Here is a 27,700-nt window from a genome sequence, read left to right as displayed (position 1 = left end):
ATGGCGCGCGCGGCGGGGCCCGAGCGGCGGGTGCTGGCCGTCTACACCGGCGGCACCATCGGTATGCGGAGCGAGCAAGGCGGTGAGTCGCGGCCCGGCGCCCTGAGTCCTGAGCCTGGACTGGGAGCCTCGGGTTACTCGCCCCCCGGAAAGGGTCCTGGCAGAATTCGCGGGTGGAGGGCTCAGCTGTGCCGCATGCGTGCGTAGGGGTCAGGCCCAAGAGGCCTCGGGAGGCCCAGGGCCGGCCACCTGGAGAGAAAAGAGAGGGAAATCCCGCAGGACCTCGCTGCCACGGATAGCTGGGGCACAGCGTGTCCCCTGTGAGTGTCCCTCCCAGAGCTGGGACCACCCTACAGCCTCAGAGCACCTGGGCCTGCCCCCTGCTTTGCTCTCCCCAAGGAGCCTCTGTTGCCTCCCCAGCCCCAGCCTTCCCTCATCACCGGCCCCCCAGGGCCAGCTCCAGGCCCCTACCTGGAAAAGGGTCCACTCTGATGCCCGGCAGCTCAGGTGCAGCCCACACACCTGGCACTCAGTGCCTTTCTCTGTGAGACCTTGATATTGCCTGTTGGGCACTCAGCGCTCTCCTGGTTACCCCTTTCCACTGGAGTGGGTACTCAGAAGCCACTGTCCCTCTCCCAGTGGCTCCAAGGGCTGCTTTTCAGTCTTCTGTCCCTGCAGAATACACGGACATCCCTGAAGGCCCCTCCTGTGTCAGGCCCCAGGACACATACCTGAATTGAGCCTATCCCCCAGGGACTCAGGCACCAGGGACATGGTTCACAGGTTGGCAGATGCCACTGAGGGACAAGGAGTGACAGGGATCACTACTCGCACTAAGAGCAAGGCTGACATTAAAAGTCATGACACACTCAGCTGGGTGTGGTGATGCACACTTGTAATCCCAGTGGCTCAGGAGGCTGGGGCAGGAGGATTTTGAGTTCAAAGCCAGCTTCAGCAACTTAGCAAGACCCTAAGCAACTCAGTGAGACCCTGTCTTTAAATAAAATATAAAAAAGAGCTGGAATTGTGCCTCAGAGGTTAAGTGCCCCTGAGTTCAATCCCCGGTACAAAAAAAAAGTCATGACACACATATGGGAGGTTGGCCCAGGAGGGCTGGGTTCTGCCAGTGGGCTGCAGGTCGAGTTGTATTGGGGCTGCTGGAGAGGGCCCCTCTGAGGGCACGAGGGCTGCGGGAGGAGTAGCCCCTGGCCAGGGTGTGAATAAGCCAGGCCAGGAGCTGCAGTGTGAGGGGCTGGAGCAGAGAGGAGGCAGCAGGGCTGGCCCTGTGGACTGTCCACTGCCTTGGTGCTGCCTCTCCAGGCTTCACACATGCCAGTTCCAGTTCTCTGGAGCTCAACACATGGTTATCCTGTGGTTCAAGCTGAGGCACAGTCCTGAAGGAACACGGTGCCCTCTTCCCTGTGCCCATCTGGCAGCCTCATGGGCTTGTTCCCAGGAGCAGGCTACATTTCTGCAGGAGGTATGAAGCCACACTTCTGGAGGTGAACCAGACTTTGAAGCCCGAAAGATGGGGTATAGCAGGTGTCGATTTTCAGGCAGGTAAAAGTCTATTAAGATTCCCAGGAGCTCTGGGCCCTGGGGTCCTCAAGGCCTGGTGAGAAAGGGGGACCAGCAGACACATACCCATACTCTAAACCCCTTCCTGGGGGGCCTACCCCACCCGGCAAGCTCAGAGCAGTGGCCCATCCTGCCTGAACCAGGTACTGGAGCCCTGGTAAGATGCAGGCAGCTCGCAGGGAAGTTCTGACTGCGGTAAGAACTCTGGTCCCCACACCAGCCACTTCCAGAAAGGACCCCCCCGCTTCTGGCAGCCCCAGGGTCTGCTGCTGTGACTCTCTTTCAGAAAGGCTTTAGGGAGCTTCGCCCCAGAGGAGGAGGAAGAGAGTGAGGTCTGGCCCCTGGTGACCCCCAGAGGGCGCTGCAGCCAGGCCCTGGACTCCGGCCTCAGGGACATACAGATGTGACTGGGCACCTTGGCTTTTTTGCCTAAAAATGTGTGTGAAGTGGAAAGGCTTCCAGGAATGAGGTAGCACTCACAAGGCCAGGGAGGTGGGGACAGTTGGAGGGGCTCTGGGCAGAAGGCCTCAGGCAAGCCTTTTCTGATCCGCCAGGGAGGGGTTGAACTGATAGCTGCCTGCCTGCCTGCCCTGGAGTCGCGGCCCCACAAGCACCAATGATTAACTTGCTCAGCTCTGCTGACCTGGGCCCTGGCCTCCCACAAAGGGCATGGGTGGGAGTGGGGGCATGGCCACAGCCAAGCTGTTTGGGTTGTCGCTGTTGTAACAGCTTCTGCGCCTGGTGTACACAATGTTCTGCAGGGCAGAGCATGCTCCCCAGCCCTGCCAGAGTTCTGGGAGGGCAGAGGTGATGGTACAGCGCTCACCCTGTATCTAGTTCTGTTCATAGTTTAGCCAAGAGGCTTTATAGTTCAGTAACCCTAGCCTCGGCCCAGCCTGCATCAGAGGCCACAGGGGAACCCAGGGGCTCCCATGTCCAGTTGTGGCACCTTTTACCTGCTGCACTAGGGAGCTGACTCCTTGTGGACTCCAAGCTCCAGGGAATAGTGGTCCAAGGCTGCATCCCTATAAGTGGCATCCTGCCCTGTGGCCACCTTTGGCCACAGCTGAGACTTGGGGCCATGCCCACGGCTTCATGGTCACCGCAGCATGACATCTGTAGCCATGGCCTGGACCTCCCTCCCATTGGTGGCTGCGTGTGTTCCAGTTCACATTTGGGTGGTTGAGCAGTCTCACTGCCCTGGGAGCAAACCCCATCCCCACTTGAACATGTGGGGAAGGAGCCCAGAGATTCTGGTGAGGTCAGTCACGTGCCTGCCATACAGGAAGGGCCAGCAGGGGCAGGGCCCAGGCTGCCCAGGCCTGACACTCTTGGGAGACCCTCAGCAAGAAGAGCAATGAGATTTATGCAGTCCGAGTTGGGGGTGAGAGCGATACTGACTTAGAGTGGTAAGGAAATCAGCGACTTACAGATCAGAAGGGATTCCCTGGAATGCAGAGACGAGTGTGGCCCAGTAAGCCCCAGGCCTGCCTTCCGGGCTCCTTTCCACGGTGCTTCTTGGCAGCCTGTTCTGGCTCTCAGAGCATAAGGGCACATTTGCAGAATTTGCCTGGAGAGAAAGGCTGTAAGGTCTTCCCTTTGTCCTGTGATAACCACGTGTCCTCTGAGTGGGGACACCAGGGCCTGTGTGTGCCCCCTCCTGCTGGAGGAGCCCCGCTGTGGACAGAGGTGCCTTGCTGTTTGTGAGCATTTCCCGCCAACCCAGGCCAGGTGTCCTCTGCTTCACCTTCCCCACTGTGGATATCATCATGGTGCACCCCATGGGACCACGGGATGGTGCCATGACAGGAGCTGGCCACATCCTGGTCACACCTGGGGTGTCTCCAGACGTCAGAGGGGATGCCTTAGTTCCTGTGGGTGCTGTGACGAGTTACCACAAGCCAAGTAGCTAAAAGCCCCTGAGTCCACTGCCTCTGCTCTGGAGGGGAGAGACTGAGTTGTTTCAGGAGGCCGGGCTGAGGCACCAGCCGGGCTGTACTTCTTCCTGAGGCTCCAGGGAGGAGCTTCCGGCCTCCCCACCATCTGGTGGCTGTGGGGTCCTCGGCTGGGGGCCACATCCCTCCTGTGTTCTAGGCCAGCGTCTCCCGTCTCCCCACCAGCACACAGCCTGCTCCGTGTAGATCTGGTCCCCCTCTGCTTCCCTCTTATGAGGATGCCTGAAGTGGCATTTAGGGCCCACCTGAAATATCCAGGATCATCTCTCTAGATCCCCTTGATATAATGGAACCTGCAGACTTTGTCACAGAAGATGACATCCATAGGCCCTGGGATTAGGACATTCATAGGATTCATTTTCAACCCCACCACACATGGACAGGGACACTGAGCCCCAGTGCTGGTGGCCAGAGTGTCCCCTGAATGTGGCGGCAGGCCACATCCTGGTCACACCTGGGGTGTCTCTGGACGTCAGCGGGGCTGATGAACTCACGGGCCGCGGTTTCCACATCTGTTTGCTAGGCTTGTTCACGTGACATTTCGCAAGCAGTCACACCTCAGCCGGTTTGCCCCGGGGCCTGCAGGGCTGCGGGCCAGGCCAGGAGAGCGAGTGGGCGAGGAGCCACGCCAGTGCTCCTGTCCAGTGGGAAAGATGGCGCCACACACCCCACAGGCCTATGGGCCTGGGAGCTGGGGAGGGGCCGGGCTGGGGCCGGGGGTTTGGCAGGAGATGCGAATGGACTGAGAAAACTGTGGTGGGGCAGATGAGGAGCAGCCGCCAGTTCCCAAGCCTGCCAGGCTCCTGGCTACCAGCTGGGCGCTGTGGATCGGTTGAGTCCATTGCTCATTTGTGACAGGCTGGCAGCGCTGGGCCTGGAAGAGGGAGGTGCTGCTGGGGGAGGAGGGGACATATGTCTGTGGCCAGAGCTATATATGGGGGAGAGAGGGCCAGGTCTAGCTGGGTGAAAGGCTGGGCACTCCGTGTCACAGCGATGGGAGGAGGGGGCACTGAGGCTGTGGTGGGCACTGAGGCTGGCACCCCAACCCTGACACCTTGGCAAGGGTTTCACTCTGTGAGGCCAGTGCGATTGTGAGCTGCTTAAGGGGACGCTGGGGTGCCAGTCATTCTCCTTGTGTGTCCCGTGGGTGCCAGCAGCACTTCCTGCGAATGAATGACCAAGAGCACTCTGTGAAGGCAGCGCAGGGTCAGGGCGTGGGACATGGAAGGAAGGCCAGGGCCAACTGACCCCAGGTCTGTTGTTGTCCATTCCAGGGGATAGAGATGGGGGCTCCTCCTTCTCCTTGTCCCCCCACAATGTCCCATGTGACTGAATCAGGGTCCCTGGGGCATCCACATTCTCACCCCCCCCCCTCCGTGAGTGGGGACCTTCCCATGGCAAAAGGACAGCAGGTGTGATCAAGGTCCTGACTCGACTCTGTGATGGGAGGTGCAATGGGGCTGTCTGGGGGGCCTGCCAGTTCCCATCAGCCCTTGCCAGAGGATTCCTCCCTTGGCCAAGGAGGAGGCAGCCAGGGGGATGAGGCCGAAGAGAGGCCTGGCTTTGAAGACGGAGTGCAGGGCCACAGCGGGGAGTGCGCTGCGAATGAGCCCCGGGGATGCAGCACTTCTGCTGTCCCTCACATGGGATGGAGTTCCACCAGGTTCCCAGAGCTTCCAACAGGGAGCACAGCCCTGCTGATGCCTGAGCCTGCCCGGCTTCTCACCCCAGATCTGGGAGATAATATGGAGGCTGTTTAAGGCACCCTGTTTGTGGCAATGTGTGATTAGCAACAGGGAATTGTCCAGCCACCTGAGGGTGAGAGCAGGGACCAGGTGATGCCCAGGAACACGATTCCTCCTGACCTCACATCTCAATCAAGGAGGCTTCTCTGGAGGACCCTGTTGTCCTTGCCAACGTGTCCCAGTGCCCAGGCACATGGGAGGCTCACAGACTGTGATAAGGAGTGAACGTGCCCAGAGAGGCTAGCTCACTTGCCCAAGGACACAGGGCTAGCAGCTCGGGGCACTGGCCAGGAGCCTTTGTTTTCAGAAAACATACCTGTGACCTTGTAGGACAGGATGCCGTTTCTGCACAGTGCCACCTTAGGTGCACATTTCTGAGAGGCAGAAGCTGCTGGCAGGGACGGCTGCTGGTGGGGCCTACCTGTTGGGCACCTGCTGTGCGCCAGGCTCTCCCATTCACTGGACGGAGCAGGGACTAGGCTGGAAGCTGGAGCCTGAGGAGTCACACAGTGCATGCCCTGAGGGAGCATGAGGACCAGCAAGGCAGCCTGTGGGTAGGGCACACTACCTGGCATTGAGGAGGGCTTCCTGGAGGTGATACTCTGGGCTGGGCCTCAGAGCACCTGCTGGGTGAGAAGTGGAGCCGGGGCAGGGCTTTGAGGCAGCACCAGCAAAGCATCCTGGGCATTCGTGGAGGTGGGGTGGACCTGGGTGGGCACACATGGCTGCCTTGGGAGAGGGCCTAGCTCAGTGGGGTCAGTGGATGCATTTTTGGTGGAGTATGAGCAGAGATAGGACCTGGGCAGAGTGGCAGCAGAGGCCCTGGGGCTGGGTTCCAAAGAAGGAATCAGCATTGGCTCCAGCTGCCAGCTGCCATGCTCCCAAGGTTTCTAGTGGCAGCTATGTCCGGGTCCTCCTGGCCTCCTGGGCCAACCCTGGTCCTGCCCTCTGATTCTGCCCAGGGCCTGGCACTCAGGAGGGGAGGGTGTGGGCTGAGGGCTGTTTGCAACGCCAGCCCTGACCCCACTCTGCCTGGCCTCCACCTGCAGTGCTTGTCCCAGGGGGAGGCCTGGCCACCATCCTGAGGGCGCTGCCCATGTTCCATGACCAGGAGCACGCCCAGGTCTGCAGCCTCCCCAACGACACGCTGGTGCTGCCGTGAGTATGGGTCCTCGGGGGGCAGGGAGGGCAGCCCTGAGCCTGGATGTGCCTGTCGGGGGCCAGGGAGCAGGCTCTGGTTTCCCGGCAGTGACCTGCCATTTGCAGGAGGCGTCTTTGGCCTTGCTTTGAGGGCTTCACAATTGCCCGGGCTGCCTTCCAGGAGAGCCTGGGCCCTGGGCTCACGGAGCCACCTTCCCCCAGCCTGCTCCTGGTGCCTGCTCAGCCCACTGGGTTACTGAGCATGAGGGCACCCCTGTCTCATGGCTGGCCCAGTGACTTCTCCCTCCCGGGCGTGGCGGTCCTTCTATTCCCGGCTCCAGTCCGACTGCCTGGAGCCCTCGGGGGCTGGAAGGCTGAGCTGGGAGTTCCCTATGGTGGCTGCTGGTGGGCTGATCCCAGCCTGCCTCTCCGAGCTGGTATGGGAAGGTGATCCTGCTGGGGGCATCCTGTCCTGGGCCACATCCTTGCCTCCTCTGGGGACTCCAGATGGAAGGAAGGTTGCACCCTGTACTCAGGTCGCTGGGACCTTAGCAATATGCAGAGCCCGCAGACAGATGTCGCTGGGTGCAGGGGCCAGCGCCAGGCCAGAGGAGAGCAGAGCAGGTCAGAATCCAGAGGGGCAGAGTGGGAGCCAGAGTTCTGCTTCCTGCAGCCCTGCCGGTCCGGACCAGAGGATCATCTACACCGTGCTGGAGTGCCAGCCCCTCTTCGACTCCAGTGACATGACAATCACCGAGTGGGTTCAGATCGCCCAGACCATAGAGGTAGGGAGTGCCAACGGGGCTGGGGGTGGGCAGGAGCACTCTGGGCAGGTGACGACAGGGGCTGTATGGTGGAGTAGGCAGGCCCAGCCTGATATGGGCGGTACCTGGGAGTGGCAGCCCCCGGAGTGGGACAGGTTCTCGCAGAACACTCCACTGCAATGGAGGCCATGTCCATGTTCTTGGCGAGGGAGTTGAGGCCAGAACAACCCCATACTGTCACAACTCAGGTCTGTTCTTCCCCATCATCGCAGCCTCAGTTCCTGGCACAAAGACGTCCTGGGCTCCCTGGGTTGGGATCTTGCCATCCCACCAGTCCCTATTCTCACCTGCCTCCTGTAAGAAGCCCATGGTCCCCTGTGTGGAGTCACTTGGGTCACACGCTTGTTTCCTTCTATCTGAAGCACAATAGGCCCCTGACCCCCACCAACTGCGAGCTGCTCAGTATAGTATGTGGCCCTGGGTCGGTCCCATTCCAGGAAAGGGGCTGCCAATGGGCACGTCTGGTCTAGGTTGTGGAGGTCCAGACCGTGTCCCTTGTTTGTGGCTGCAGCACCCTTGGGGACAGGCCTGATTTGGGCTGAGGTCCAGATGGTGCCCTGTGGTCCTTCGAGTTTCTGCACCTCACAGCCTCAGGAAGGCCTCCTAGTCCTGTAGCCTGGCCTGGCCAGCAGAGGGCGCCCGCCCCACTCCCAGCTGCTCTGCAATCCCTAGGCTGGCCCGGTTTCCTGTTTAGTGGGCCAGGAGGGTCCTGTGTGGCCAGAGCTGTGCCCCTGGCAGCCGCAGCCTGGGCAGTTGCCCTCTGCAGGGCATCCCCTCGTGGCCAGTTCGCTCCTGCTGAGTGTCCAGTGTGCTTGGGAGGGCTTCTGGCCTTTGCTAAGCCTAGAAGGCCCTCCCTGGACGTTTGCCCACCAGCCTCCTGCCTGCCTAACTGGTCCGCTCCTCCCCACCACCTGCTGGCTCCCAGGGACGGGTGGGCCTTGTGTTGGTTGTTTGTGCCCATGCTGACTCTCTCTAAGCAGCAAGGTCCACTGTGGCCCTGGAGGCAGCGGGCCCTCAGCCAGCACTCAGGATTAGGGAGCCCAGTTCTGAGGTAGCCCTGCCTGGGGAGATGCTAACTGGAGTCTAGGGAAAGTCCAGGGCTCCCTAGGACCCACATTCTCCCATGCTCTGAGGCAAGCCACAAGCCAGGGCTCAGGCCAGGGCTGGCCTTCCAGAGAGGCCCTCTGGGCCTGCAGGGGGTGGTCATCTGGTATCTCCCTGAGTCCTTCCTGCCTTCTGGGCCCTTTCCTTTCTTTCCCAGGTTGAAGGGGACATGCCACCCTGACCTGAGCACCTGTTCCCAGGAGCAGGGCTGACAGGGGAAGGCCTGGACCTGCCCTGAGCTTGCTCCCCCCACAGAGACACTATGACCAGTACCATGGCTTCGTGGTCATCCACGGCACTGACACCATGGCCTTTGCTGCCTCTGTGCTCTCCTTCATGCTGGAGAACCTGCAGAAGCCCGTCATCCTCACTGGTGCCCAGGTAACCTAGGGCCTGAGGCCCTGCTGTGCCCAGGCCTCCTGAGGCCACAGAGCAAGGCCCCGCTGGGACCCAGCATTCCTGCTCAGCTCCCTGGACTGCTCCTGTGTGCCCCGTTCATGGCCCATTCACTCCTGCTCCATCTCCGGGGGCCCATCTCAGCAGTCCCTGTGGCTGGAGGTCCATGGCCTGCTGGTGATTTTGTCTGGCCTCAGGAGCACCCAGAGCCCACCCCCAACAGCTCTGCCCTCAATGAAGCCTTTTCTCTTTTTGCCAATGGGCTTCAAGTCTGCTGTCCACTCAGCATGGTGGCCACTCCAAGGACAGGCCACTCCCAGCCTTTGCTCTTCTCTTCCTTCTTGCTACCATGGACCCAACATATGGTGCCCCCTCCTCTGTTACCCTAAGCTAGCACACCCCCGCCAAAGCCAAGGCTGATGGAATGTTCTGGAAAATGGTTATATTTGAGGTCAGGGAACAGAGGAGGTCTGCACCTCCATTGGGGCCTGCTAGACACTGACTTGGGGGTCCCTGTTGCCTTTAGATGGCTTCATAAGAGGGAGCCCCAGTGGCTCTTGGAGCCAATCCTAGCCAAGCCCCTCAGCGTCCGTCCCTGTTGGGAGGCTGAGACCTGAGCTTGGGAGCCAGTCCCCATGTCCCTGTCAGCAGAACCTGATGAAGCTCTAGGGAGACCCTCTCGCCAGGGCTGCCAGGTGCCGTTGAGGTGACTCCGCCATCCTCCAGCTTGGTCTCCCTGGCTATGCGGAGGCTTCCTGGGGTACTGGCGCCCTGTGTGGAAGGCCCCAGGCCACTGAGCACACCTGCTGGCTGCTGGGCATCTTCTGCTCTTGTCTGGCTCCTTTCCACAACTATGTCCCTAGCTTGGATCCCTGTTAGGCAGACGGGACTTGGGCCAACTGCCTAGCTGCTCCCTAGACCAGGGGGGTGAATGCCATATAGCTCTCGGGGTGTGGAGGGTTGGAGAGCACTGCCACCCCAGGAGCACCCAGCATGTTCTTCTGGCTCACACCAGCCTGTCGTGAGGCATCCTATGTCCCTGGAGTACTGGGGGGGAAACTGAGGTTCTGGGCAAGGCTCACCCATAGCCATACACCCTGTGAGGGGCAGAGCTCGGAGGACCGAGGGCTTCATCCCCTGGGCCAGTGGTCTCTCCCTCCAAAGGCCCTGTGCTGACCACTCCCAGATGACCACACCCCAGCAGACCTTGGCCTCTGCATACCCCAAAACAGTCCTGCCCACCTACTGGTCAGGAGTGGTGAGGAGCTGGGCACTGCTCAGAGTCCCCCAGGAACTGTGCACAGTAGACTCTGGCAGCTCAAGGATGAGCTGGACTGTGCCAGGGCACCACCCTTGGCTCCTTCCCACCCATGGCTCCTATTGTAGCAAGGAGCTGTAGTGTCCTCAGGAGCTGAAGTGTCCCCTACCCACTGGGCATCTGACCTATGTGGAGCAAGGCCTGGGCTTGGGCTGGCACTGTAGCAGGAGCCACTACTGGTGGACCTGGAATGGGCTGCTCTTCTCCAGAGGTCCCTGTCCCCAGCCCACACCTGCCCACTCTTCTCCTTCCCCCAGGCTGGAGGACTTTGACTGGGGAGGGGGGCCAGGTGGCCCTTGTGCTTCCTGGGACTCAGCCCCAACCTGTGGCTCTCCCCAGGTGCCCATCCATGCACTGTGGAACGATGGCCGGGAGAACCTACTGGGGGCCCTGCTCATGGCTGGCCAGTACATCATCCCAGAGGTACCTGCCTGGTCTGGTGTGGGGTTGCCTAGGTCAAAGGTGGGACAGGGGGTGACGCAGCCCCGGAGCTCTGAGGAGCACAGAGAGGGGCTTGTGGTGCGGCGCTCATGGCACCTGCAGGCCAGGGGCCGGGTAGGTTTCTAAAGGTTTACCTCATGTTCCAAGAAACACAGTCATGAGCCTTGGAGGAGACCATCACCCAGAGTCACTATTCGGAGACATTAGTGTCATCATTCTGGCACATGTACTTCCAGTCTTTGTCACAAGCATTCATTCTTGTGCTGCAGATGTGTGTGTGGGTTCCCATGAACACAGAGGGCTCCCCGCATAGCTTGGGAGTCCGTCCCTTTCCCAGGTGGCCACCTCTCCCGTTCCACAGTGTTAGGACTGCAGGCTTCCCTGTCCCTCTGGGGCCAGGATGAGGAGCTGCCTTTGTTGAGCGGTTCCCCGGGCAGGTGGGGTTAGAGGTAGGGCCTTTCCACAATGCAGCGTCTCCAGGCCCATCTTTCGGCCCACTCTGGTCCAGCCCCTCCTTGGGGACAGCTCTTGAGCAGCTCAGAGGCGGGGCAGCTCCCTGTGCGCCCTGGAAAGGGTCTCTAGAGTCCCTGTGCCCCGTGCCCCTGTGGGCTGAGTTTCTGGGGGAGAAGCTGGCTGGAGCCCCTGCTCACCCTCTGCGCATGCTGCCCGGCTCTGCAGGCTTGCTGTTTCCCATGGGTAGTTGGTGGGGCAGGAAGGGGCCTGAGGGGAGCAGCCATCCGCAGAGGTTGCTCCTGGGCAGGTCTCTGCTGGCCCCCAGGTCTGAGCATCCCTGCGGATGGCAGTGTGGTGGGGAGCGCTAGGAGGAGACAGTCCCCCCAGCTCCGAGCTGCTGCCTCTCTGTCCTGCAGGTATGCCTGTTCTTCCAGAATCAACTGTTTCGGGGCAATCGGGCAACGAAGGTGGACAATCGGAGGTTTGCAGCCTTCTGCTCCCCCAACCTGCCCCCACTAGCTACGGTGGGTGTGGACATCACAAGTGAGCAGATCCGGGGGCAGGGCCTCTGGCCGCAGCGCTCCCTGGACGGGGGTTGTGTGGGCTGCTGTGGGGAGGCTATGCTGGGCTTTGGCGAGGGCTCCCTGAACTGGCAGAGGGCACAGTGCTTGGTTTTGCCCCGAGCTATGGCAAAGCCAGAGGGCTGCTTGGAGAGGGTGGGCCATGGGGCCACATGCCAAGGAGGTGGGAGGCCTCAACAGACCACTACATGTTAGGAGCCGGGGCTCGAGAGGTTGGGAATCTCCCTGCCCATGTGGCCACAAACTCAGGAGTTTCCCTGGTGGCTGTCTATGGCTCTGCCACACAGCTCAGCCCTCCTCGAGACTTGGGCCCCTGTGGTATGTCTGGTCCCCAGGAGTTCTAGGGAGTCCTCTGTCCTATGGGCCCTCAGGCTGTCCTTATGGGCCCAACAGATGTTCTAAGCTGGTCCTGGGCTTCCCCAGGGAGGCCCCACCAGCCTCTCCTTGCCCTGGGTGTCAGGCTGGCATTCTGGTCAGGCCATATTGGAGACTCAGGGTCACTGTAATGGCCCAAGGGGCAGTCACTTCAGGACCACCGTCTTTCCACCTGAGAGGTCTAGTCTCCTAAGGGGTCTCTACCTTCCTGGACGTGGGGCCACCTTCTCCTGCCTCTCTCTGGCTCTTGCCCCTCCAGGGCTGGTGTGGGCCCAGGCCCTGGGGCCTGTGTCCCCGCCCTACTGTCTATGGGGTCCTACCTCAGGGGTCTGTCCTAGAGAGATCTCTTCTGGACCTGTCCAGCAGAGCTGGCCTTCCTTTTGGGAACACTGGGGTCTTGGTACCTTGCCCAGGGCTGGGTTCCCCAGGTGGGGCTGCCTGTCTAGAAGCAAAGCAGCTGTTCCTGTTTGACTACGTGACTGTTAGTGTCCCAGCCCTCTTGGAGGGTGGCAGTGTCCCTTGCCCACGCTGTGCTTCTGCCTGGGCCACTGCCAGCCTGTGGGTTGGGCACAGGGTGTTTCTGGGCCCTGGAGAGAGCTGTTCTGGGGGACCTCCTGGTATAGCAGGTGCTGACCCCCAAACCCCACTTTAGAAAGGAGCAGTTGCCCCCTGAGAGAGGGATGGGCTGGGGGCAGCCAGGACCTTGACCACCCAGTGTTCCCCAGAGATATGGCAGGAGTTCTGGGGCCTCAGCCCTGGGCCCTGTTGACCATTTGGGAGCTCTGACCCCACCCACTCCCCCGCCATCCATCCTGGCACCTTCCAGAGAGCACAGGGCCAGGAGTTTGTTGGTGTCTAACATGCATCCTGCTCACCCAGGACTCCCAGGCCTGGGCAGGGGTCCATGCTCCCCAGGGTCGGAGCAGTCCCGAAGGCTGACTGGAGGTGGCAGCACAGGAGCTGGGTGGTGGCACCAGCCCCTGCAGCTGGGAAGGAGGAGCGGGTGGAGGTGTGGGTGCTGCCCTGCAGGGCACTCTGCACCCGGTGGAGTCATATCTCCAGGGCCCAGGACTGGAGCTTCTCCGTGGGCAGAGGGGCCTTCACTCTGGATTCAGGGCCTCTGCCCCACACGGAACTCAGGGGTCTCAGTCCCAGCCCAACCGCAGCAACCCCAGCACAGAGCTGAGGCCCCCTCCCGCCCCAGCCCCAGGCCCCTGCCCACCTTCCACTGCTCCCGCATGTGCCGGGGTGGGAAACGGCACTGCCTGCCCTGGCTGATGTCAGGCTGCTGGGCCGGTTCTGACACCCAGCGTTGGGAAACTTCAGCCAGTGCCCAGGGTGTGGCTGCTGGGCCCCTGGGGAGGGGGAGGGGCAGGGCCAGGGCCTACCCTGCTGTGTACCCCATGCCAGGACTCCCTGGACTCTTCACTGACGCTCTGGGAGGCAGCAGCCCCCTCCCCACCTGTTCTGCCTGAGAGCAGACACACAATCCTAAGGCGAAGCATGTCTCCTACCGTGGTGGGCATGGAGGGCCCCATGGCCTCTGCCACAGGGGGGTGGGTGGAAAACTCACTGCCCTCCCCTCACCCCACCTCCATGTGCAAGTCCAGAATGTTCTGTTCATGATCATATGTGAATAACACTGGAAAAAATGGCAGGAGGCACAGGGGCTCCCACCCCAGTGAGGTGCAGGGAAGTGGGGGGCTGAGCCTGGGGTCCTGGCACCCTGCGGCTGACTCCTTGCCTCTCAGCCAAGGCTCTTCCCTCCCTAAGCCTGTTCCTGGCACCCTTTAGCATAGGGGAGTCCCCAGTGTCCCACTCTGCTGGCTGGAGGCCACATGAGCCACGGGCTCCAGACCTCTGCTGGCAGTCATGGCTGGGGGCCTGGCAGAGAGGTGGCCTTCAGACTTGTGGACAGGCTGACCCTGGGGGGATTCAAGGCGTGCTGACCCTGAGTTCCTGCCCCCCACTTTCCGCAGGCCTGGGGTTCCACGTCGCCCTCCCTGGGCGAGGGGTGGGAGTGACAGGAACACACCACACCTCCAGGATTTGGGGGCAAAGAGACAGAGGCTCCTTCCCCGAGGATGAGGGGTCATTCACTGGTTGATGGGGTAGGCAGTGAGCACAGCAGGTGGGTACCAAGGGCAGCTGCTTCCCAGAGGACACTGCCTCAGCTGTGTGCCATGTTGGTCCTGCCCGGGCGCCGTCGCCCCCCCAGATACCTCTGCCGCCTGTGAGGCTCAACTAGGGCTCCCTGCCATGTTTCCTCTCCAGCCCAGTCATCGGTGTCACCTGGGTTACCACTGTTGCCATCATCAGTCCTTCTCTCTGGGTGGAGAGCACCAGCTCCCCTGGCCCACCAGGGCCAGCCCAGGACTGGAGGGTGGGCCTAGGCTCAGAGGACACTAGAGAGGTCACCCTGCCTGCCCCCTCAGCCCTCTGTCTTCACAGTCAACAGGGAGCTGGTGCGGAAGGCCAGCAGCAAGGACCGGCTGGTGGTGTGCAGCCGCATGGAGCGAGACGTGGGCCTGCTGCGCCTCTTCCCTGGCATTCCTGCCTCCCTGGTAGGGGCTGCAGTCCCAGTGTCCCCCTGGCTCCCACGCCCCCAGGGGCCTCACTTGATGCCCAGGGTGCTCTCTGCCCCCTGGCTCCCCAGTGCCTGTGATGGCTGGTGCAGACTCCACTTGGAACTGAGGCACTGCAGTGTGGCCCCCTTGCTTTGCCCTGCTTCCTGTTGCCCTGGCCCTTCTCAGGCCCAGGCATGAGCAACGAGCTAACCCTGGGGACATCCTTTGGCCATCAGCTTGGAGGCGGCCTTCCTGGGCTGGAGTCTGACACACAAGGGCACCACGCTGTGGATCCTCCCTGCTGTCTCAGCTGAGGCTTGGAGACCCGCTCACCTTATTAGTGGTCTTGCCTGTGGATATTGGAGGATGCCCAGGGACACAGAGCCCCTCTGAGGCTGACTGGGGTAGCCTCAGAACTCCCTGCTCCTTCCTGTCACTTCTTTTTGGTGGTCTTTTGTCTGCTTCTGCTGCTGGCCTCTCAGCTACCGGCTGTCCTTGCGGTGGCCACAGTGCCTCCCTGTCCTGTTTTCTAAGCTGCTAATGGGGGCCCTGCCCTGTGCTCTGTGGCCTAAGTGGAGCTTTCCAGCCAGTGGGATGTGGGCGGGTCCCAGGGAGCCTTGAGTGTGTATTAGCGCAGCATGCTGTCCTCCAGGACCAGCTCCCGAGCGCCCGGGCCTCCTGGTGGAGGTCTGCCACCTCCCAGCACGTTCCCACAGCGTCCAGTCCTGCCCCTCCGGCCCCACACACTGTGGACGTGTTTTCCCTTTGGGAGACATGGCAGGGACAGCCCTCCCAGATTTCCCCAGGGCTACCACACAGGCCTGCTCAGAGCAGTACCACCCTGGGCATGGTGCAGGGGCCTGGGACAAGCCTTGTGGGTCCCCCCTGCTGGAGCAGAAAGCAAAGACCCTCACCATGCACCTTTGCCCTGCTGCCCCCAGGTTCGGGCCTTTCTGCAGCCCCCTCTAAAGGGTGTGGTCATGGAGACCTTCGGTTCAGGAAATGGGCCCACCAAGCCGGACCTGCTACAAGAGCTGCAGGCGGCAGCTGAGCGTGGCCTGGTCATTGTCAACTGTACCCACTGTCTTCAGGGGACTGTGACCTCAGACTATGCCTCTGGCACGGTAGGGGTGGGAAAGTGAGGGTTAGAGGAGGAGGGGCGAGCCTGGGGGCACCGCAGGCTGGGCCCTGACCACCCCCATGTTGGGGAGGTTCTGGGAAGGAGCACGGAAGCCGTAGGGCAGGGGCCGAGGTGAACTGCCCCTTCTGGCCCATGTGCCCCTTCTTTGCAGGCCTTGGCAGGAGCTGGCGTCATCTCCGGCTTCGACATGACGTCTGAGGCTGCCCTGGCCAAGCTGTCCTATGTGCTGGGCCAACCAGGGCTGAGCCTGGATGACAGGAAGAAGGTGTGTGTGTCCTTTGGGCTGTGGACACAGGCTTGAGGACACACACGGCTCCTGAGGGCAGGCCAGGGGACTCCAGAAGAACGGGGCCTGGCTGGGTGGACATGTGCGTGGTTTGGTAGGGCAGGGATGTGGGGATCCCTGTGGAAGGGAAGGGCCAGCTCTGGGGCTCAGCACAGCCTGTCCAGCCCCGGCCCAGGCATCCCTTCCTCCAACTACTCTGGGGGTCTTGGATGCCAGCTCAGGATGAAGCCTTCCCAACTGTCCTCAGACATCCTCTCCCAAGCCTGTCCTTCCCAAGTGGGGCTTGCACACAGACGACCCCCGGTCCTTGGGCTTTAGCCCTTATTGGTCCTTAGAAGGCCCTGGGCTGTGGGACTGGCCTGTGTGGGGACCCTAGAGATCATGCTCAAGCCCCTGGTGGAGCAGAGTGGTGGAGTTTCGGGCGGCTCCCCTCAGGCCCTGCAAGCTGGTCTGAGCGCCTTGGTCCCACCCTGGTTGAGCCCCTGGCCTGGATCCTCTTGCAGCTGCTAGCCCAGGACCTTCGGGGGGAGATGACGCTGCCTGCAGTGGATGAGTGCTGGTCCTCACTTCAGGGCAGCACCCTGAGCCGCGCGGTGTCCTGGCTCCTCCGTCTGAGCATCAGCCAGGTACTGCCTGGTGCAGGTGGCAGCAGCAGGGGGCTCGAGACACCCTGGGATACCCCCTACCCAGGACCTGCCAGACACTAGCCACTACAGCTGCTCTCCAGCCCAGGAGCTGGCTCAAGCCAGGGTTCAAGGCCCAGGGGTCTGTGGGCTCATAGTGGGCAGGATTTATAGGAGCCCATGGAGCAGAATTCAGGAAGGGACCTCCCAGCTCACAGACATGCAGACACATGGCCAGGGAACATCAGCACTGGGTCTCAGGGCTGGGGCTACCTGGGAGCTGGGAGCACCTAAATGGGGTGATGGGCTGCCTGTCCTGGGGGCAGAAGGGTAGGTGCCTGCTGGGGTCTCTCACCTCTACCTGGAGGCACGATCCAACCTCCAGCTCCCCTCCCCACTTTTAGCCTGGGTGTTAGACCCAGGAAGGGGAGGTCAGCTGGGGACCCTGCCCCAACACGTCCACCTGCCTACCTGGCCTCTGGGCCAAGCACCAGGCCTGGTGTGGGAGCCCGGCAGAGCAGAGCGCTGCTTCCCTGGCTGCCTCGGCCTGAGGAGCTTCTTTCCCTGGGCAGAGCTGCCCTGGTGAGCCTGCTGGTGTTCGCTGCTGCCACCTTCCCCGGGGGCTCAGGCTGGACCTCCCTCACCCTGCCAGCCTGACTGACTTTGGGGCTGGGGTCTGCTGGCCTGCCAGCAGTAGGTACAGCTTAGGGCCAGGCACAGTGGCTTGGACCCCACCCATGCAGGGACAGCCGACCTCCCAACCTCCCGTGGCTTTGCTGTGGGCGAGCCGTGGTCAGATGAAAAGGCCTGGGCTGTGTGGCCTGTTATTAGGGTGGCTGTGCGGGGGCCTTAAGTGCTTTGTGATCAGGCCGGGCTGTGGGCATTGGACGAGGCGGCACCTCTGGGGCTGGGTCTTCTGTGTCCCACAGACGGGATGCAGCTGGGAGCCCTTGGAGGACGGGGCCCTTCCAGGAATGTACAATGTGGGAACAGGGTCCTTTTCCAGGAGGGGCCCGCATACTTCTGCTCTCTCCTGAGATGACTTATGATTCTGTCCCTGACAGCAGTGGGGACAGACGAGGACGCACACCTTGGAGGGTGGGTGGCAGGCCCCAGTCACACATCGGGCAAGAAAGGAGGCTGGTGGTGGCTTCCTCCTGACTTTGTTCCCAGGAAGTGGGGGCCAGGTGGCCTCTGTGTCCAATAGTGAGATGGGAGCCCAGGGCCTTCAGTGTGGCCATTCCAGCTCTTTCCCCTGTGGGGTGGGACTTACTGCACACTGCATGGGGGAGGCAGGCTCACACAGCACTGGGGACACCAGCTCCACCTGTGTACAGACCCCAGAATAAGGCATGAGGCTCAGGTGATTCCGTCCTCTCCCAGGAGGCTGAAGCTCTGCGGGATGCTCTGATGCCCAGCCTGGCCCTTGCTGCAGCTCACTCTGGGGACCTAGAGGCCCTGCAAGCACTTGAGGAACTGGTGAGCTGCTTCTGCCCTGGACCAGCTGCTGCCACCTGGGCCAAAGTCATTCTGACTTTGCTTGGTCTCACCTGACTCACTGAACCCTGCCTGCCAGCCTGGTGGCCAGCAGTGGGGCCTGGTGGTGGTGGCGCAGGGGCAGGCACAGTGGCCTTGCTGACCACCTGTGCTGGTGCCCAGAGCTGCCCTTCCCCTCCTGTGCTCTGCCTGCTCCCTGGCCCTCTCTTGGGGGTCATGTGTCCTTGTGTCACCCAGGGCAGTGGCCTGAGCCTGGAAGACCCTATTGGTCAGACCCTGTTGCGTGTGGCAGCCCAGAGGGGCCATGCCGGTGTGGTTGCCATGCTGCTGCAGAGAGGAGTGGACGTGAACGCCCGGGACCAGGATGGCCTCAGCCCACTGCTGCTGGCTGTGAGGGGCAGGTACCTGGGATTCTGGGCACTGCGGTGGGCACGGGGGAATGGCGCCGGATGAGGATACCTCTTTGGTGTGAGCAAGGGCTGTGTGGGGTGTGACCAGGGCCAGAGAGAGGCCAGGCTTGGCAGGACGATCCCGGAGGGCTTCGTGGCAGAGGCAAGCTCCCAGCTGAGCCAGCACACCCAGGAAGGCTGACGCTGCCTAGAAAAGGGGACGCCACTGGCTGCACAAGGGGACTTGCAGGTGCTCTCCAGGTGGCCAGGGCAAGAGGAGAGCGATGTGGGGCTGCCCCGGCCTGGTGCCTGGGAGTGAACACCTGCAGGTGCAGGAGACGACCCCGATCCTCCCTGCAGGAAGGCCAGGTCCCTGCAAGAATGGAAAGCCCCCAGAGTGTGGGGACAAGCTCTGCCAGGTTCTTCCTACCTTGTGCCCACCTCTCAGTTTTGCCCTTGGTCCCAGTCGTCCAGGCCTGACCCTGAGAGATGCCAGGAGTGGGCACGTGGTGGTCTCAAGACCCAGCCACAAATGGAGGGGAGGGAGGGGAGATACACCCGAGGGCAGGGGTCCTCCGGCCATACCATGTGGCCACGCTGGTGTCAGTGCCCACAGCGTGGAGCACCACTGGAGCAGGGCTGAAGTGTCCTGAGAGCCCATGGGAGGCTGCCGGCTGGCAGGGACCCCGCCCGCCGTGGCTCCCAGCAGAGGCGACTTGGCTTACTCACACGGTGGGACAGACCTGCCTGACAGCTTGTCTGTGCCCACCTACACCTTGCAGACCTGCCTCCCTGGGGGTTTCTCCCAGGGGGCCTGTGGCCTGCAGCCCAGGGGGACTGGGGGCGGGTTCACCTGCCTCAGGAGGAGGCAGGTGTCTGAGGCCAGGGTCACCAGACTGTGGTGGCCAGTCCCGGGCCCTGCCCTGCCAAGAGCCCCTAGTGGGGCATGTCACCCCTGTGAAGGGCTGATGGGGTCCAACTCTTTTCCCAGAACAGGCCTTGGAGGTGGACAGTGACCTCTGCCCCATGCTCCTGTGATCTGGGCTAGATGGACCTCAGGCGTGGGTGGGTGGCGTGGCGATGAGATGAGCTCACTCGGTCCTGCCTGGCTGTCACCACACTCCCCAAGACCTCCGCCCAGTCCTGCACGGCCCCACACTCCTCCAAGGTTCCTTAAGACTGGGGTGGCTGTGTGATTTAGAGTGTACCCCCAGGGGCACAGATCGCAACTGGCACCCCTTGTGCTTTGCCAGAGCCTTGGGCCTTGCTGGGCCCCTCCTGTGGCCCGTGGGAACCTGTCCCGGCCCACAGCTTAGCTCCCTGAGCTGCCACTGGAGGAGTCGGCTTCGGGCTCCAGCCACCGTCCCATTCCCTCTGGTCTGCAGGACCTGCATCCAAGGGCAGATGTGGGGCACAAGTGACTCGGTTTCCCCAGAGCCAGCCCCAGGCCTGGCCAGGGCAGCCAGGTCACCTTCAACGTGTGAGACAGACATTCAGGGTGCAGTGGGCTGGCTGGCTCGGGGTGGGAGCCCAACCTCCAGGGCAGACCCCGCAGGACAGTGGAGCCTCACGGGGGCTCATGGTCTGCACGGAGGTGCTGCTCGGCCAGGGCTGTCTGGACCTCTGACTTGGTGGGTGCTGACCATGCCCTGTAGACCCCAGATGTCCTGGGAAGTGTCCAGGAGAGACGGAGGAGGTGGGTCCTCAGGATGGCATCCCACAAGCCAGGGCCAATGGTCAGGGCAGCGTTCCTTGCTGGCCAAGGCCCAAGGTCCCAGGGGCTCGCCCTGGCCCCTGTGCACAAGCCTGGAGGTGCTGCTGGTGTCGAGGAGCGGGCTGGGCGGCACGGGCCTGGCCAGGGCCACGGCCAGCACACTCACTCTCATGGCAGGCACCGGGGCGTCACTGGGTTGCTGCGGGCCGCTGGGGCCTGCCTGTCTCCCCAGGAGCTGGAGGACGCAGGGACGGAGCTGTGCAGGTGAGAGCGGCTGGAGCTCGCGTGGTTTTGGGGAGTAGGCGCAGGGCTCCAGGAGGGGAAGCCAGGCCTGCTGGGAGGGACTGGTGGGCCCAGGTGTGGGGGCTGAGGAGGGCGAACCTGTGCCCCGGCCCGTGGGCACCAGCCTGGCTGACGGGCAGAGGTGTCTGAACTGGAGCACATCACGGGCTCACTCCCAGCTGGGAGGACAGTCCAGTGAATGTGCGTGTGCCCGTGGGGATCAGGAGGGGTGCGGCAGGAATGGGAAGACAGGCAGGAGACGTCCTGGTTGGAGTGCAGGGTGGGAGGGGTGGGGTGCAGGGTCTGAGTCCCTGCGCATCGGGAGCCCCAGGCCCAGAGGGTGGGTGATACTGTAGACTTCAGGCTGACAGGAGGGTGGGTGAGGACCCCGAGGCTCTGGGCCTCCATCCCTCATATCTTGGCCCCAGCAAGGTCTTTGTGGGCTCCAGTGTCCCCAGTGCTCAATGTGGGGCTGGGTGGCCAGACCCACTGGCCCCACCCTGGGCCCCCTGAAGTTTTCAGTGCTGTTCCCTGATACCCCCCAACCGCCTGCCCTTCTCAGGGGACAGGAGCTGGGGTTGGGCCCTGGGAGGACTGGAGCCAGTCTTGGCTTTGGGTGGCTTGGGCAGGCCACACTGGCTCCAGGGACAGATGGGGAGCTGAGGCAGAGAGTCCAGGGGAGTTGGGGGACCATCCTCTGAGCGGCATGGCCGGAGGGGCTGGGGGCCCAGCCTGGCCTGCCAGGGGCCCACTCAAGGGACCAGACGCCTCTCCTGGGAGGCCTGTGTGGGAGGCATGGGCACAGCTCCAAGAAGGGCCAGTGGAACCGTCCAGCGAGATTCGCACCCAAACTGCCCAGTGCCACTGCGGTGCCTGCTGCTGCTGCTCCCTGGTCAGGAGTGGAGTCCCTGGGTCCTCAGAAGGGCCTCCGCCCACCCACCTGCTCACCTGGGCAGATGGACTGGGCTTGCCCCACACTGTCCTCCAGGGTGGGGGACACTGGTGAGGTACAAGGTGTCCCCAGCTTTCTCCAGGGCAGGTGGGCCCCACCCCTTCCTGCCAGGACGCCCATGCAGCTGGTGGGGCCCAGGACCACCCCCCAGGCCCCTCCTGCGTCTCCCCCCTCCACCGAGCTACCAGGGCTGTTGTGAAATGTGGAACTGCAGGGCGCTCGCCGGCAGGGCGTGTGCGTGCCCACGTGTGCGCTGTGCGTGTGCCCTGGGAGCCCTTGACCTGAGTCAGTCACACCCACTGGGCGAAACCAGACTCCAGGCCGCGCCGGTCCCCGCGACTCTGCCCCAGGGACGGGCGCTGCTGGGTCAGCTGTTTGGGGCTGGCTTTATTAAAGTGCCCAGGGCCCCAGGAGGGGTGGGCTGATGGCGGGGTGCCCAGCCGCCCTGACGCTTCCCCTCCGCCCCCAGGCTCGCCTCCCGGGCAGACAGCGAAGGCCTGCGGGTGTGGTGGCAGGCAGGGGCTGACCTGGGGCAGCCCGGCTACGATGGGCGCAGTGCCCTGCACATTGTGAGTGCCCCGCCTCCCGTGGCCTCTCTGGAGGCGCCACCTCCAGGAAGGCCACCCTGACTGTCCCACCTCTGCTGCTCCCAGGAGCAGGAATGCCGGCTCTGGTGGTCGTGTGTCCTCTGTGAAGGGCCCAGAGCTGGGGAATGAGCAGGGAGGACACTGGGGTCCTGTGAGGCCAGGGCGTCCTGCTTGGCGGGCTCTCAGGTGTGGTGGGGTCCGAGGCAGCCCCTCCCCATGCTCCCCCACAGGTGGAAGCAGCTGGCAACCCGGAGGTGACCGACCTCCTGCAGAGCCTGGAGGGTGCGGTTGGTGCCCAGGCCCGGGGTCCAGTAAGTCCCCCCCTCTGGTGTCCCCTCACTCAGCTCCCTTCACCTGTGGCTCCGAGTGCTTCTCAGAGCAGGCTGCAGACAGGGTCCAGGGGCTGAGATGGCCAAGGTCGGGGTCCGCAGTCTCCTCCCGCCATGGAGAGTAGCCTGGGGAAGGAGGGGCCCACCCAGGCCCACCCCTGCCCGGCATTCTGTCCACCCAGCCTGCAGGAGCTCTGAAGGCCTCAGCTCCAGACCACCAGCCACACACCCTGCTGCCCATCCTGGCCTGGAGACTCACAGGACTGGGTGCTCCCCCCTGTCTCTCAGGCCATGGTCCCAGCTGACACCCCATCCCCACTCCATCAAGGGGAACTCCTAGAGAGTTTCAAGGCTGGCTAGGGTCCTGCTACCCCCCAGGGAAGGCTGGGCCCCACAGACAAGGCTTATACACTACCTGTGCCTCCACATGTTCTCAGGAGACCTCATACTTTCAGGAAGTTCTGCCTGGGGTCTAACCTGAAGCTATCCTGCTGCATAAACCATATGCCATTCCTGCCTACTGTGACCTTCTGGACAGACCTCAGGCACACACCTGCCCACTCTGACTGGGATGAAGCTTTTACTGCCACCTCTGTTTCCCCATCTCTTTCCATGACAAAGCCTAAAGCCCTCTGTTGGGCAGAATGGCAATAAAGTGCTGTGGTGGCAGTTGCTTCCTCAGGTCCCCAAAGCCCAGCTCAATGGGTCTGTCTTGGCTGCAGCTGTGGAGCTGTGTGTGTGGTTGGGCCCTAGGCTCTCGGGCAGAGTGCAGTGTCTGCACCCTGGAGGTAGGGGGTGCGCAGCCAATCACCGCGAGGCTGCTGACCCTGCCAGGTGGCACAGGAGAGGCCGGGCCTCTGTCTTCCCAGCCTCCCTGCACCTGTGCCGGCCGTTCCCTCCTCCACATGCCTCTGCCCCACCTGAGTCTGTTCAGTCCCCCCCATCCCGCACCCCCACCCATCAGGGCTCAACAGGGTGTGGGCTAGAAGCCCCCGGGCCTGCCGTGCTCATGTGGCTGGTTGTGCAAGGCCAGGCCCAGTGTCTGGGTGAGGAGCAAGGTGGTTGCCAGCGCAGTGCCAACCAGGGCCTTCAACCAGGCTGAGGAGCCCAAGGTGTGGGCGGAGCAGCCCTGCCAGGCCCACCTAGGTGCCAAGGGCCAGCCCTCAGGGTCACACCTTTGCCCCATATCCCCTGGCCCAGGGCCAGGCAGATGGAAAGACAGGTGGGAATCCGTGTGGGCATGAGGTAGAGAGGTACCCAGGCCGGGGGCAGCTTCTCATGCCCAGCAAGGAAGGTCAGGGGCTGTATGTGATTCACGCTGGGGCGCTGGGCCTGGGGTAGGCTCTGTCCCTGCTGGACAACGTAACATTTGGACCAAGAACTTCCTGGGGTCCAAACACCTGATTTCACCCTCAACCAGGCCCCCGATGGGACATGTGGCTGCCCACCAGCCTCGGAAAGCCACACTCTCTGGGCAGGGGGCCGCCCTGCCATGGGCACCTGCACCCCATCCCTCACCCAGGCGGGCACAGTAGACCACATAGGCCCTCCCTGCCTCTCCCAGCAGGCAGCAGCCTGGGAGCCTGGCTTGAGCTGGGCCTGGGTCCAGGTGACAGACCAGCCGTGCCAGGAGCGGGGCCACTTCCAGAGAGGAAGCCAAGCCTTCTGGCCCCTTGTGGCGTGCCCCTGTCCTGCGAAGAGGTCGCGGCACAGGGATGCCCCTGAGCTTTAGAGCCGGGAGCCCTGTGGCCACTGGTGGGCTGGGACCTGTGGGGGGTGGGGTTCATGGAGGGACAGTCAGACAAATGCCTTGTGGAGCGAGGAGGGGCGAGCCCAGCCTGGGGTCACATGGCTGAGCCACCCTGATGCCCACACGGCAGCCTTCTTGCACCTGGGTCCAAGCTGTGGCTCCTGAGCGCCCCTTCTTTGCTCCTGGGGGACCAGGAGGCCCATCGCTCTAGGCCACACACACTCAGCACTTCTCTCGGGCCTGCAGAGCCCCAGATTGTGAAAGCCACAGGTGGCTCACGTTACCCCACATGGCAGGACCCTCCCAGAGCAGGTGCCAACCTGCCAGAGTGGAACGCCCACTGGGGCCAGGGATGAGCAACCGCTGGTGAGGAAACGCCCACTAACCCTGGTGTCCATGGACAGCCCTGCTGAGCTGGCATCTCCCCAAGTGGGTCAGACAGGGTTCCACAGAGACTCTCAGGGCAACAGGGTACAGGGGGCTTCGACAGCCGGGCAGGGAGCAGGACTCCCCACAAGGCCCGGAGGAGGCCAAACTGCATTCTTGGGCCCTGGCACACTGTGGGCACACAGCTTGACCCACAGCCCCTGGATGGGGCGATCGTCTAGAGAACTGTGGAAGTTGTAGGTAGTTGTCTAGAAACCTCCTGGGGGTCCCTGGGGAGAGGCCAGCCCGGCCCTACGGGTGTGTTCCAGGGACTCCCTTAGAAGGGCGGGCCATGCTTGGGCTCCGGGAGCACGTTGCTGGGCCCTAGACCCTCAGGAAGCACTAGGAAGAGCCGGGCAGATGGCCATTTTGGAGTGCTCGCGTTCTGCTGTGTGTTGGCTCCTCTTCCCTTCTGGGCCCCTGAAGAAGGCACTGAGTCACTTTACTTTTTACAGATGAAGAGACCGAGTCACAGAGCTCTGCAGTCCTGCACCCAGGGCCCCTGCCCGGGCACCTGGCAGAGCTGGGCTGAATCGGCCTGTCCTAGCCCCAGCTCCTCTCTGGACAGGTGTGAGATCAGGTCAGATGTGGGCAAGGCTCCGCTCAACTCTGCTGCCGCGTGGGAGGTGGCTGAGCCCAGGGCCAGGCCCCTGAGGGCCGCATTACTCACACCTGGTAATCTCTGGGGAGGCTTCTGCTCCCACAGAGCGTCCAGAACCTCTGGTCCCAGAGTTATCTCTGGGGAACATCTCCCTTTCACCGAACCCACAGTCTGTTTTCCCAGTATCTTCTACCTAGGATTGGACTCCACAGTTGAGCCCCCCCCCCCCCAGGACGACTACCCCACCCCAGCGACCCATGAAGAGCCAGATTTCTCTTATGTGCTGCCCAGTTCTCCTCTGGCCATTCCGTGGTATTTCCTGCTACAAGGGAATCACAGGGCCTTGTACTTGTCACCTCAACACAATGGACCCCTTTGGCGCTGAGACAGGACCCACCCTAGCTGAGTGGGGACAGCCCACCTCTGCCCCCCATGGGGCTGCTGTAGGGCTCCGCACTGAGGGAGAGGAGGTGGGCTCTTCCTGCACAGGCAGCTGGGAGCCCTATTTCCTCAGCTCCTCTTCTTGGTCATAGGCCACTACCCACCCCCATGTCAGTCCTCTGACCCCAGTCCCACTCGGCCCTACAGACCAAGCAGCGGAGGACGCAGCCCCTTCTCTACAATGGGAGCTGGCGAATCGGAGAAGTCACTGCTCTTCTCTGAATCTCAGTTTTCCCAACTGCAAAATGAATAAAATAAAACCTCACTGTTCACTCTCCAGGGCGTTTTGCAATAGGTAGAGTCCACGCCGCATAGGCGAAACTGCCCAGGGACTCCCTCGCAGCTTCACGGCTGGCCCTGACCTAGGTCCAAGCTGTGGCTCTGGAGCAGAGAACGTGGGTCTCCCCTGGGGTAACCCTAAGTAGTTCCCTGCACTTGAATGAATCATGACCACCTCTGCTGCCCACCAGGGGCTCCAGACTGGGGGGCAGGAGCTTGAGGGGGTCACCCAGAGCCCTCCCCACTGGCTCCAGTCCCTGCTCTGTTCAGAGTTCTTGGGAGCTCCCCCTGGGCTCCAGCACCTCCAGTCCGCAGGGCGCAGAGCGCTCCAGGTTGCCGCAGCCCGCTGGGCTCTCGCTTTGAGGGCAAGGTGCCGGCTCCCGCTGCGTGGTGGAGGGGTGGTACCGGGAAAGGCGGGCTGGGGCGCCTGGTGATCTGGTGTTGGGGCTGCCCCTTCCCCTCCCCCAAGGAGGCGAGTGTCCCGCAGCCAGAAACCTGCCCTCCTCCGCCCGCGCCGGTTTCACTTTCTCTTTGCCCCCACCGCAGGCTAGCTTTGAAGTGAGCGGCGCGGGGTGGGCGTGTCCAGCCCCGGCGCCCGCCCGCCGAGAGTGCAGACCCGGTCAGGCTCGGTCCTCGCCCACCCCGGCCACCAACGGCCAGTGTGGACCCCTCAGTGAGCCTGGGCGCCCGGGTCGGGGCGACACGGCGAGCTGTCCCCCCCGCCCCCGGCCAGCCCCAGGCCAGGTGCGCCCAGGCTGGGCGCTGAGGCGGGGGCGCCGGGCGGGGCCGCGCGGCGGGTGAGTCAGGGCCACCCCCGCGCGGGCGCGCCGAGCAGGTCCCGGGCCGTGGACCTGCCGCGCGACCCGCCGCGCGACCCGCAGGCCCAAGAGCCGCCCCGCCTGGAAAAACCGGTCAGGCCAGCGCGGCGCGGGCGCATTCCGGCGCCGGGGAGGGCGGCCGCGCCGCATAAAAGCCGCCGCCGCGCGGGCCGCTGCCGCACGGAGCGCAGCCGCCGGGCCAAGCGGGGCCTGTGGGACTAGGGGACGCTGGGGTCGGCGGGGACTCGCGGATGAGGCGTGGTGCAAGCGGGCTGGGCCCTGCGTCTGCGCTTGCCCTGCGCGGGTCGGTGCGTCTGGGGTGCCCCGGGCGTCCGCGACGGCTTGGAGGTGCGGACTGCAGCCGGGCAGCGGGGTGCACGGCGAGAGGCGACCCGGGGGCAGGGGCTGGGCACCCTGGAATTCCCGGACGACGCCGGCGGTCCCCAGGGCAGCGGGGGTTTCTCTCTCAGGGCGTCGAGCCGAGGGTGCAGCGGACTCGCGCGCCGGGTTCAGTGGTTCTTAACAGTTCAACAGTTCTGTAGCGCAATTGTGAAATGTTTAGGACCACTAGACCCGCCGCGCCTGGCAGCGCGACCGCAACCACCAGGCGTCCCAAGCGCCGCTCTCAGTCAAGGTCAGAGTCAGGGGCGTGCCAGGGACCGCCCGACCGGAGCCCAGGCACCTGGCTGCGCCATCCCAGCCAGGTGGAACCCCGCGCGCTGCGCCCGGCAGTCCCGGGGCTCTGGCTACCCCAGCTGTGGACCTGAGGCCCCTGGCTGGCAATGGGCGGCCCTGGACGCTCAAGCAGCCCGAGATCCGAGAGCAGCAGGGAGGTGGCCGGGCGGGGCCTCCCCAGGCTCTGGGAACTGCTGGGGTCGGGGCGAGCTGGGTCGCCCACGCTCCTGGCAAGTTGCCGACCAGGAGACGCCATCGCCACCCTCCTTCGCCCAGGGCCCCACCCTTGTCGAAACTCAGCCGAATTCCCAGCGAAAACCTGGCAGTAGGTCTCGCGGGGTTAAGGAGCGCTCCTTGCCCTGGGCGTCCTAAGGGCTGGTGACTGGGGCAGTGGCAGCCGCACCCTACAGCGTGCTGGAGAGAGCTGGGAAGT

At 63.1% G+C, this 27,700-nt stretch overlaps 1 protein-coding gene across 1 annotated transcript; it reads left to right on the top strand.

Moving 5' to 3' along the window:
• Aspg (asparaginase) lies at positions 1 to 25,717 on the top strand. Its single transcript, XM_071606198.1, has 16 exons — positions 1 to 82; positions 6,328 to 6,436; positions 7,092 to 7,203; positions 8,602 to 8,727; positions 10,400 to 10,483; positions 11,371 to 11,497; positions 14,362 to 14,474; positions 15,419 to 15,601; positions 15,770 to 15,883; positions 16,408 to 16,530; positions 17,911 to 18,006; positions 18,262 to 18,425; positions 20,305 to 20,391; positions 21,831 to 21,930; positions 22,179 to 22,259; positions 25,625 to 25,717. The coding sequence occupies exons 1-16, from the start codon at positions 1 to 3 to the stop codon at positions 25,715 to 25,717; spliced, it is 1,794 nt and encodes a 597-aa protein (XP_071462299.1).
• The last annotated feature ends 1,983 nt before the right edge of the window (positions 25,718 to 27,700 follow it).

The sequence above is a fragment of the Marmota flaviventris genome, chromosome 2 (genome assembly GCF_047511675.1).
Source record: "Marmota flaviventris isolate mMarFla1 chromosome 2, mMarFla1.hap1, whole genome shotgun sequence".
NCBI classification, from domain to species: Eukaryota; Metazoa; Chordata; class Mammalia; order Rodentia; family Sciuridae; genus Marmota; species Marmota flaviventris.
The sequence above is the reverse complement of the archived record's forward strand: the minus strand, read 5'-3'. Positions and strand labels throughout refer to the sequence as shown.

Excerpts from the sequence above, each read along its gene's own strand:
- Aspg (XM_071606198.1), top strand. The coding sequence starts at position 1 with ATGGCGCGCGCGGCGGGGCCCGAGCGGCGGGTGCTGGCCGTCTACACC. Across the intron at positions 15,602-15,769 it reads CAGACTATGCCTCTGGCACG|GCCTTGGCAGGAGCTGGCGT; the intron begins GTAGGGGTGGGA and ends CCTTCTTTGCAG. Across the intron at positions 20,392-21,830 it reads GCAGGGACGGAGCTGTGCAG|GCTCGCCTCCCGGGCAGACA; the intron begins GTGAGAGCGGCT and ends CTCCGCCCCCAG.